This window comes from Lotus japonicus, chromosome 5 (assembly GCF_012489685.1).
Source record: "Lotus japonicus ecotype B-129 chromosome 5, LjGifu_v1.2".
NCBI classification, from domain to species: Eukaryota; Viridiplantae; Streptophyta; class Magnoliopsida; order Fabales; family Fabaceae; genus Lotus; species Lotus japonicus.
This window is the reverse complement of record NC_080045.1, coordinates 41,417,144-41,429,269: the sequence shown is the minus strand read 5'-3', so window position 1 is coordinate 41,429,269 and position 12,126 is coordinate 41,417,144. Positions and strand designations below refer to the sequence as shown.

General features: G+C 35.6%; 1 protein-coding gene across 1 annotated transcript; it reads left to right on the top strand.

Annotated features, from left to right (window-relative positions):
* On the top strand, positions 1-2,861 carry LOC130716869 (uncharacterized). Its single transcript, XM_057566893.1, has 2 exons — positions 1-2,456; positions 2,564-2,861. Exons 1-2 carry the CDS (start codon positions 1,466-1,468, stop codon positions 2,590-2,592), a joined length of 1,020 nt encoding a protein of 339 aa, XP_057422876.1. The 5' UTR covers positions 1-1,465; the 3' UTR covers positions 2,593-2,861.
* Positions 2,862-12,126: the final 9,265 nt, after the last annotated feature.

Sequence of the window (12,126 nt, the reverse complement as noted above, 5' to 3'; positions counted from 1 at the left end):
GAATTTTGGGTCACAAATGTAACTTTTAATTGTGTTAGGGCCATTATTTAATTAGCCAAAACTAAAGTGGTCTATTTAATATTGATCTTATGGCTAAGGGCATATGTGTTATGAAAAGGTATTGTGCGGATACCATAAGGCAATATTCTAATTTGATGAGGGGCCAAATTAGAAATATTGAAAACAGAATTGTAACTGATGCAGTTACTTATAGGGTTATGGTCCCCAATTGTAGACACAATAACGTAATAAACGTGAAAAGTTTCTCTTCATCCCCATCAGAGGAGAACATCAGGAAACCCTAAGGGTGATCTACAATTGGAAGATCACAACCCCAAATCCTTCAACGGTTTCCATGGCTCATTCAGGTACGCATCCGCTTTATGTGTTTCATCTTGAATTCGGGTATGGGTTAATCAAGTGTGGTTTAGGATTATGCTCCTGTTTTCTATATGGGTAGAAAGCATGTGGTTAGGATCAAATCCTTATTTGTTAGAAACCTACAAGTGGTATCAGAGCCACCCATACTTGATTCATGTATGAAATTGGGAAATTTTTTTGAGATTAGGGTTCTAATTTTGGTTATTAATTCATGGTTACGGTTTCGGTTTTTTATATATTAGAAATCGTGGATTCACGTTTTTCATGGGTCATCACATCTTTCGTTATTGAAGGATTGGGTCATTCCCCACTGAGTATGAAAAAGACGCATAACATGGCTTAATTTTCAATTGCGGTGTTCAGTATATTAAACAAGTTGCTTGCAGACATGAGAAATGCAAATTCGCTCAATCGATTATATTCATATATATAATTGTAGAATAACAAATCAAGTTTGAAATTGAAATTGAGATTAAGCAAGAAATTAGTTACTGAAGTAAGTATAATTTTTTATCTTGATATATTCAGTTTTGTCACCATGTATTGGGTTCCAATATTCAATTTCGTTTATGAATGAATATGAATACTGGGTTTTTTAGTGAATTATAAATTTCAATTTCATATATATATATTCATACTATTCAGTTTCGGTTTCTGCAATTTGTTTTTTTATGTTCACACAGTATATGATTTAAGCTGCAAATTTTGTTTGCAATTTAGAAACGAACGATTGAAATACATGCCATGATTCTTTTGTTAAGAATGAATTATGCTAAAGAAAAGTAAAATTTCCAGTGTTCAAATTTTGGCTATGGTTTGTATTTTTATACAATTATTTAATATTTTAAATGAGTCAATTAAAATAAGAAAGTCACAAAAGTGACCTCTTTTTATGGAGATTACTCATAAGAAATATTAAAAGTTTGTGAGTGTGTATGTTTATCCATGCGAGTATTAATGGACCCCAAAGGAAAAGTTAATGCTTGGCCGGATTTCATACACACCTGTGATGATAAACATGTGATAATTTTAAGGGTTTACATGTGAATGATAAATCAATCCAAAGAAGGGTTTGTTATTTGACATGATTTATTATCAATGTTTGATCATTACAACAAGAGTACCACTAGCAATTAGTATTACTGTCAAAAGACATGATATTGATGGTGCACTAGGTATCTTGAGATGGGTTATGCCATTATTTGAACGTATTGATGATTCAATTTTTCTTAATGTGAGTATATTTATAGCATTTGTTTTTGTTCTATTTTCAGCTACTATCGGTTCGATATCTGCTAATCTGAATTCGGTTCCGATCCTTGATGGAACAAATTTTAAGGATTGGAAAGAGAACATGGAAATTGTTCTTGGCTGCATGGATCTTGACCTTGCACTAAGGGTGGAGAAACCCGCTTCTCCTACGGAATCTAGTACCTCTGAACAGAGGAAAGATTATGAGAAGTGGGATCGCTCCAATCGCATGAGTCTTATGATCATTAAGCGCGGCATTCCTGAGGTCTTTAGGGGTACTATCTCGGAAGAGATAAAAGGTGCCAAAGATTTCCTTGCTGAAATCGAAAAGCGCTTTGCAAAAAGCGATAAGGCGGAAACAAGTACTCTTCTTCAGAACTTGATTTCCATGAAATATCAGGGCAAAGGAAATATAAGGGAATACATTATGGGCATGTCAAATATTGCTTCAAAACTTAAGGCGCTAAAGCTTGAGCTGTCGGATGACTTGCTCATTCATTTAGTATTGCTTTCTCTTCCTGCACAATTCAGTCAGTTTAAGATATCTTATAACTGTCAAAAGGAGAAATGGTCTCTTAACGAGCTCATTTCATTTTGTGTGCAAGAAGAGGAAAGGTTGAAGCAAGAAAGGAAAGAAAGTGCTCATTTTGTTAGCACCTCTAAAGACAAGGGCAAAAGAAAGAAAACTGTTGAGCCCAAGAATGAAGCTGCAGATGCTCCAGCACAAAAGAAACAGAAAGAGGATGATACCTGTTACTTTTGCAATGTGTCTGGGCATATGAAAAAGAAATGTACTAAATATCACGCTTGGCGTGCAAGGAAAGGTACATTTTTTGCTTTGGTCTGTTCTGAGGTCAATTTAGCTTCAGTACCTAGAAACACTTGGTGGTTAGACTCTGGTGCAACTACTAACATCAGTGTTTCAATGCAGGGTTGCCTAAGCTACCGGAAGCCAAATGATGTTGAAAGATACATCTATGTTGGAGATGGCAAGACGGTGGAGGTGGAAGCTATAGGGCATTTTAGATTATTATTGTGTACTGGATTTTATTTGGATTTGAAAGACACTTTTGTGGTACCGTCATTTAGACGGAATTTAATTTCAGTTTCTAATTTGGACAAATCAGGTTATTCATGTTCATTTGGAAACAGTAAAGCCGAGTTGTCTTTTAATTCAAATATTGTTGGAACCGGTTCACTTATTGGATATGATAATCTGTATTTGCTGAGCACTGTAGCCACCTATTGTGAATCCCTGAATGTGGAATCACGTGGTACTAAGCGTAAAATTGATAATAACGATTCAGGAGCATTATGGCACAAGCGCCTAGGTCACATCTCTAAAAATAGAGTTGAGCGGCTAGTGTCAGATGGAATTTTGGATTCCATTGACTTCACAAACTTTGATGTTTGTGTTGAATGCGTTAAAGGTAAACAGACCAAAACAAAGAAATTTGGTGCATATAGAGCTACAGGCGTCTTGGAATTGATACATACGGATATTTGTGGACCATTTCCAACACCTTCTTGGAATGGTCAACAATATTTTATATCATTCATAGATGATTATTCGAGATATGCATACTTATTTCTTATACATGAAAAGTCTCAATCATTGGATGTGTTCAAATCATTTAAGGCTGAAGTTGAGAACCAACTCAACAAAAGAATTAAGAGTATCAAATCTGACCGTGGTGGTGAATATTACGGTAGATATGATGGTTCAGGTGAACAACGTCCAGGGCCTTTTGCCAAATACCTAGAGGAATGCGGAATCGTCCCACAGTACACCATGCCAGGGTCACCTAGCATGAATGGTGTGGCTGAAAGACGAAACCGGACTCTTAAGGATATGGTAAGGAGTATGATTTGTCATTCTACTTTGCCAGAGTCACTCTGGGGAGAGGCACTAAAGACTGCAGCTTACATTCTAAATAGAGTGCCAACTAAAGCAGCTGCCAAAACACCTTATGAGCTTTGGACTGGGCGAAAGCCTAGTTTGAAACATTTTCATGTATGGGGATGTCCAGCTGAGGCAAGGCCTTATAGGCCAAATGAAAAGAAATTGGAATCCCGAACAGTGAGCAGCTACTTTATTGGTTATTCTGAAAGATCCAGGGGCTATAAATTTTATGATCCCAAATTAAAGACAATTTTTGAGACGGGAACAGCCATGTTCTTTGAGGAAATTGAGTTTGGAGGGGAGAACAAGATTAGGGACTTTGCTTTAGAGGAAGAGTCAGTAACAATTCCAAAAACTGATTCATACAGTTGCTTCTGATGAAGCAAGTACGGAACCTCTACAAGACATTGTTGTTGAATCTCCTCCTACTCAAGATGATATGGTGGTTCATGAAGAACAAACTCAAGATCCTCAAGAACAAGTGTTACAAGAACCAATACCTTTGCGGAGATCCACTAGAGAAAAGAGAAATGCTATTCCAGATGATTACATAGTCTTTCTCCAAGAACATGAGGAAAATAATGGTATGATGGAAGCTGATCCAATCAACTTCCAGCAAGCCATGCAGGATTCCAACTCTGAAAAGTGGATTGAAGCAATGAAGGAAGAGTATAAGTCCATGCAAGACAATAAGGTTTGGGAACTTGTCCCATTACCGGAAGGTGTGAAACCCATTGGTTGCAAATGGATATTTAAGACCAAGCGGGATTCTAATGGTAATGTGGAGAGGTATAAGGCTCGTCTTGTGGCTAAGGGTTATACTCAAAAGGAAGGGATTGACTTTAAAGAGACTTTCTCTCCGGTTTCATCGAAAGACTCTTTTAGGACAATCATGGCTCTTGTTGCACATTATGATTTGGAACTCCATCAAATGGATGTCAAGACAGCGTTTCTCAATGGAAACATTGATGAGACAATCTATATGGTGCAACCAGAAAACTTTGTGTCAGGAGACCCAAAGAATACGGTTTGCAAATTGACAAAATCCATTTATGGACTAAAGCAGGCATCTCGTCAGTGGTACCACAAATTTCATGAAATAATTCTCTCATTCGGTTTTGAGGTGAATGTTGTTGAAGATTGTGTGTATCACAAATTCAGTGGGAGCAAATATATTTTCCTGGTTCTGTATGTTGATGACATACTGCTTGCCACTAATGATATAGGCATGTTGCACGAAACCAAGAGATTTCTATCAAGAGAATTTGAAATGAAAGATCTTGGTGACGCTTCCTTTGTATTAGGAATTCAGATACACCGAGACCGATCTCGGGGTATTCTGGGATTGTCACAAAAGAGCTATATCGAAAAGGTACTTAAAAGGTTTGGCATGCAGAATTGTACATCAGGGGATACTCCAGTTGCTAAGGGAGACAAATTTAGTCTCAGTCAATGCCCAAAAGGAAACTTAGAAATTCAGGAAATGCAAAAGATTCCTTATGCATCAGCTGTAGGGAGTCTTATGTATGCCCAAGTTTGTACGCGTCCAGATATAGCGTTCATAGTTGGGATGTTAGGCAGATATTTGAGCAATCCAGGAATGGATCATTGGAAAGCAGCCAAAAGGGTTATGAGGTATTTACAGAGAACAAAAGATTATATGCTCACATATAGGAGGTCAGACCAATTGGAGATCATTGGATATTCTGACTCTGATTTTGCTGGATGCCAAGATAGTAAGAGATCCACTTCAGGCTATATCTACATGTTGGCTGGTGGTGCAGTTTCTTGGCGTAGTGCCAAGCAAACTCTCATAGCTTCATCCACCATGGCAGCAGAATTTGTAGCATGTTTTGAGGCATCTAACCATGGGATTTGGCTGAGGAATCTTGTCACTGGGCTGCGAATTGTGGAAGGAATTGAAAGACCGCTTAAGTTATACTGTGACAACAAATCAGCCGTCTTATTTTCCAACAATAATAGGAGCTCGACCAAGTCAAAACATATTGACATCAAGTTCCTAGTTGTTAAGGAAAGGGTACAAAGTGGACAGATTTCTATAGAACACATAGGGACAAACTCCATGATAGCGGATCCTCTTACAAAAGGTCTTCCGCCCAAGGTCTTTCATGAGCACACTGCTCACATGCGTGTTTTGCAGTGTGAGGAATGCTTAGTTTAGTGGGAGTTACTCATATATAAATTTTGTGTTCTATGTTTGGTATTATGCATGCATACTCTAGTATTTGGATATTTTTTGGTTAATTATAAAGTTTGATATTCTGTTATTTATGCTTTGTACAATAAGGTTATTGAATGATCTCACTAAAGTAAAGTAGGACCAGTTGAAAATTGACAAGTACAGGCCACCTTCTTGTGATTTTCATGCTGCACATTTCATAATGAATCTATGTCATTTAGTTATGTCAGTACTAGTAATCATTGATGGGTTTAGTTATGATTGATATAACGAAAATCACTTTGGTTCTATGCACTGGCATGACTAATGGACGAGATTATTTGGATATGCTTAAGGTATATAATGGCATTTTTTGAGCTCATAAAGTCTAACACATGTGTAGAGTTACATATGTGACCAGTGGGAGATTGTTAGAATTTTGGGTCACAAATGTAACTTTTAATTGTGTTAGGGCCATTATTTAATTAGCCAAAACTAAAGTGGTCTATTTAATATTGATCTTATGGCTAAGGGCATATGTGTTATGAAAAGGTATTGTGCGGATACCATAAGGCAATATTCTAATTTGATGAGGGGCCAAATTAGAAATATTGAAAACAGAATTGTAACTGATGCAGTTACTTATAGGGTTATGGTCCCCAATTGTAGACACAATAACGTAATAAACGTGAAAAGTTTCTCTTCATCCCCATCAGAGGAGAACATCAGGAAACCCTAAGGGTGATCTACAATTGGAAGATCACAACCCCAAATCCTTCAACGGTTTCCATGGCTCATTCAGGTACGCATCCGCTTTATGTGTTTCATCTTGAATTCGGGTATGGGTTAATCAAGTGTGGTTTAGGATTATGCTCCTGTTTTCTATATGGGTAGAAAGCATGTGGTTAGGATCAAATCCTTATTTGTTAGAAACCTACACCTGTGAAAAAAAAAATTCTGAGAACTCTGCGTCTCTCTGCCTATGACTTGTTCATTTTTGAATGGGTTTTCTTTTCATTTCCCTCCTTCAAAAACATGCGGTAAAAACAAATTATTTTCTTTTTATCTTATTCATAATCCATAATAATAATAATATTGTAACTAGGGCATAATAATAATAGGGGTTAAATATTTACCTTGAATATTATCAAATCCAAATAACTTATTGAAAAAAAAACAACAAAAAAATTAAAATAAGGATAAATAGCGTCATGATACTCACATGATAAGTACACGTGAATTTTTCACATTACTTTTGGTTCTTCTAAAATTTCTTTAGTCATTTATGATTTTTCTCCTCCATTTTCCTCTTCTTCCTCTCCCCCTCTGATCCACACATGACACGCATTTTGGTTCCTTTGTACTAGTTAGTTGGTTTTTGGCGGGTTAGTTAGTTAGAAGAAGGAATTAGTGATAAGCAGTTTGGCCTGCTAGTTGTAATGGTAAAACAAATCATTCAATTTTGCTATAAGGTCACACAGTTAGTTAGCTAGAATTATGATTGATGATATTGAACTTCTCACTCCCCTACATATTCTCTCTTGCTTTCTTCTCTTCTTCCTTTATTTTATATCTACTTGTTTTAGTACTTAGAACATGAGGTCCTACAACATTGTCGAAGCTACGCGATTTTAGAGTTCAATCTGTGAGGCAGAGGAAAGAATTATGACAGCTATTGAACGTTGTATTCATAGGCACTTGCAAGAGTTAGAACAACGTTTCGAGCTTCATTTGAATGGACTTCATGAAATTATGCATGGATTAGTGTTGTGAATCACTAATTTGACTATGAATGGCGTAATAGAGGGGGAATTGTCACGTCCCTACAAAACTTACTTGGTTAGATTTTCCTAGCTTCAATTGCGATGATGTTAGTTTGTGGATCGCAAAATATGAGAGGTTCTTCACACTGGATAGTACTTATAAAGAGGAAAATGTGATGGTATCAAGTATAGCTCTTGATGATAGATCTTTTTAATGGTTTAAGAAAACTTGAACAAGGTACAGTGGAAGGCTTACTTGGTTGGATTGTTCTCCCCATTTCATAAAACTAACACCTTCCCCCCCCCCTCGACAAAATAACAGCACCACACAAACAGAAAGAAGAGGAAAAAGAGAAACACAAATGAGGAATGCATATGAGGGAAAGATTGAGACAACAGGGACGATGGTTGGAATGACCTGAGGCAAGTGTGGTGGAATCCAACCCCAACGAAGACCCTTGTCCCTTGGAGGCTCCACTGTAAGATATGGCACATGCATGGTGGTGGTTTCGGTTTGACTCGCTTTGGCTTCAATCTCTTGGGCTCGGTTTGACTTCGGTCTCCTGGGCTTCGATATTCGCTTCAACGCCTCCTCCAAGCTGCTCAACGCCTCACCTTATCACAACAAGCACTCAAACCTACCACCCCAAAGTTCACAACTTTCCATCAAAATAGTGATGGTTAAGTCAAGTTCATTGTTCAATTTGTGTTGTTAGGGTGGAAGACGGAGAAGAAGAAGAAAGAGAGATAGAAGCAGAAGCTTCATAGATATGAAAATCTGGAAATACCTTGAAGGTTGGTCTAGGTAGAGGGTGAGCAGTTCGCAACACTTGAAATATTTATTTATTAGTGAAGAATTTGATCTGAGTCCAGTTAGTCTTTAAATCCTTGTAATGAATTAGTCTTTGAAAATGAATATGTCTAAGAGATAAAGGGGTTGAAAGTGATGTAGATGTTATGAGTTAGGGTTCGGGAGTAGAAGAAGTTTTGGGTTTTGGCATGGAAAGAGTCAACAAGTCAATAAATCCAACATCATTATCCAATCATATGCAAAAACTAGTACTTTTGACCCGTGAGATGCACGGGGAATATTCATTTTTGTTTTTTTTATGATTTTTTAAATATATGTTATTTTTTAAAAGATATTTTATGGATTAGAAGAAAAAAATTATTTTAAATATAAGAAATCATAAATTTGTAAGTTTTGTTTTGTAATGAATGTTTGTTTTTTGTTTTTTTGAGTTTCTATTTTTGGTTTTTATCTTTTGTCGTTGTTTTCCTAGATGCTCGATTGAAGTAGGTAACCCTTGTTGTTGATTACCTAAAAACATATATTTTTTGTTACGCCTAATGGATCAGTAAGAAACATATTACCTTTAGTCGGGAGTTGTACGTACTCCACTACCCATTCGATAATCTTACCATAGTGGAGCATCAAGAAAATAAGATTCAAAATAAAACTATTAAAATGGAAGAATGCAAAACAATAGAGAAATGAAATTAGTCATTATCTTTGACTCATACAAAATCTCAAATGTGACAGGAACAATGAAGCTAGTCATGACAAAGTATGAACTTTTACTTTATTGTCTATGTACATATGATTGTGTCTATATATAAATGTCAAGGGTGTGGATACTTTAATTGTAATTATGTGATATGTGCATTGTAAAGAAGAGCTTAAAATGTAAATCAATTTTAAAGAAGGGAACGGGAAGCCAAGAGTCAAATTAAATTTAAATAAACTAATCAATAATAATTTATCACCAATTTTTTTTTTTTGTCTTTTACTCATTTACAACCATACCGTTTTTAATATAATATATATAGTATATAATTGAAAAAATCTACATGGAACAAAATAAGGAGAAAAAAGGGGTGACTCTTGAGTTTTTTATTTTTTATTACATGGAGGAATAAAGCCCAAAAGACTCTTGAGTTTTTAGTAGGGTTGTTTAGGAATTGAGCATACATAATTAGTAAAAATATTCATGAAAGGGTTTTTACATCGGAAAGATAAATTACACCCTCCAGGGATTGATCTCTAAACCTCCCTCACCCAACCTACATGTTCCCTAACTCTTACCATTTGAGTTATCATTCGAGGACAGATGATTTATTATTAAGGATGAGAATTTCATATTTTTAATATAATCATCAATGTGTGTGTGAGATATTGTATTTACACGATCAATAAACGCATTAATGCTGCTTTGGCCTCGCAACAAACCCACATGTAGCTATACCCCTGCCATGACTGTGAGGAAACTTGTCATATTAACACCTGAATGCTACTTCTATTTGTCATTTAAGTTGATTTACAATGTGCTTATGTTGGGCTAACTGAATCATTAGATAATATCTTAAAAGGTGAGATAGAATGAGCTTATGCATTCTGCCTTAAACAACAAAAGAACAAAGATTTTGCAGCTAAACTCACTTGGTACCTCAAAAAAAAAAAAAAAAAACAAAAATTAGCAATTTTTTTAAGGGATAAATTTTGCTACATTGAACACGTCAACTTCCCTTCGTCTGACCATTCAAACATTTCTTTAGATCTTTTATCAAGTGATTCTAGTATTATCACCTCATCAAATTCTGGATGCTTAGGAAACAATTTAGGAATTAAAATGAGTGCTAAAAGGAGGAAAAAGGAAACCACATCTACAATCTACCTTTAAGTTTTCTTTCTTTGATTTTGTTTGGTTACCCCTTTTGAATCTGGTCCAAAAATTAAAGAAGCATGTTCTTTTTTTATTATTTAGAAACTTATGAGCAGCTACAGGTCTTCCTTTCCATGCATAATCTGTTCCTTGAGACCATGAGGGTGATTGCATTGGCTTACTTATCTCTCCTACTATTGGTTGTAATGTTGTTCCTTCCAAAACTCCTCCACTGCACATGGTTTTGTGAATTTTCAATACATTGAAACTGGGTCTATGTCAAATTTTAGTCCTTCTCAAGCTAAAGAAGGTTTCAGACAAAACAAAGGTGAAGGTGGTGAATATGTTCAGCATGATGAAAAAAGGAAAATCTACACTGGTCCTCTAATCATTTGCATAAGAGATAAGTGGACATTTAAATTGGCAACATATGCATTAAATATTGTATAGAGAACTACAATCGGTACTATTTCAGCCTCTTCTCAAAGACAAAATTTAGACTTTTTGCTGCTAATAGAAACCTGTCATTAAAAAAATGGTTAAAAAATACATATAACCTCACTTTCCTCCAAATTTGCTCTACTATGATGCAGTTTCAAATGGGACATGTTTGACTCTCCTCCTATTCTCCTAATGTGATAATTAGTGTCTCAATCATGCCATAGTTATTACCAAAGTATATCTCATCACACAGTGCCCTTCAGTTGATAACTCAGCAGAATATTTTGCTCAGTGTGTAAAAGATTAATAACTCCATTTCCAAGTTAGAAAATATACCAACAAAAGAGAGTTTGTCTGCAAGAAAAACATAAAATGAGTCTGTGTATAACAAAAAATGAATTAAAGCAGTGACAACACTTAAATCCCATGTTTTTGGCATAAATAAATTACATACTTACTGTAACAATCTGCGAGGAAATTCCTCAGCAATCACCCCCAAAGATAATTGCAGCATTGAGGTTAAAAACATAAATAGTGAAAAGAATAATCCTAATAAACCACCCAAATGTGATACGTGTATAACTAATAAGTGTAAAAGTTACCAATTTAATAGGGAAAGGGGGGTGGGGGAATAAAACTTACACCAAGACACCAGTTACAATTGAAGCCACAAAGGTGCCCAAAATAGCAATGTCACTATTGCTCCCAAATTTGAGAATGGTTTATGTGAAAAGCCTCATTGCCAGACCCTGCTAAGTCAAAAGCCTTATCCTAAAAAACTAAGTTTAAGTCAAACAAAGAGAAATCTATGGAGGGGAGTTACAGGTGAGAGACATAAGTTAGAATAAGTAAAAACACACATGATGGGTAAGCTGATAAAGCTGATCAGATAAATGAAAATACCTCTATTATAATGAGCAAGAAATTTAATTTAATAAAAAAAAATCAAACTTAATGAGATAAACTCTGATTTGATTAATATGTTTTACTCAAATTTGGATGTTTTCCCTATTTTTCATGAAACTTTATATCAGGCGAAAAAATAATGAAAATGAGCTCAGAAATCAGCAGCACATGATTTAGACTCAAAAGGGTACTTAGTACATAATTATTCCCTCTTACAGAAAGTTTAGGGTGCTTAACAACTTTTACCTAAAGTTTAGGGTGCTTAGCAACTTTTGAGGTACTGGTCTGGCAAACTGATTGTTATTTGATATTCCTGCGCAAGAAAATGCGCAAGTTTGCTCTACCCTGTCGAGTTGACCGACGGAACCATAGGCTTATAAGGAATGACCACATACTTTCCATGTTGAAAAATAACATAACAGATCAATGGTTTATAGAACCATACTATAAACATAAATATAAACCCATTCTAGGATGCAATCAATATTTATAACTAATTGAAATAAAATATACATGTAATGGAGCTTTAATACCTAATAAGATAAGTTTACATACGCCACAGTTGCTTTTGTTGACCAAAACCCCCTTTGGAACAACAACATCAAAGGAAAATGTTGGAGAAATTAGGATTGAGAAGAA

What these genes read in the sequence shown, in the direction of transcription:
- LOC130716869 (XM_057566893.1), top strand. Translation starts at nt 1,466, where the DNA reads ATGATTTATTATCAATGTTTGATCATTACAACAAGAGTACCACTAGCA. An exon ending in CGCTTGGCGTGCAAGGAAAG is followed by an intron (nt 2,457 to 2,563) that starts GTACATTTTTTG and finishes GTTTCAATGCAG; the next exon opens with GGTTGCCTAAGCTACCGGAA.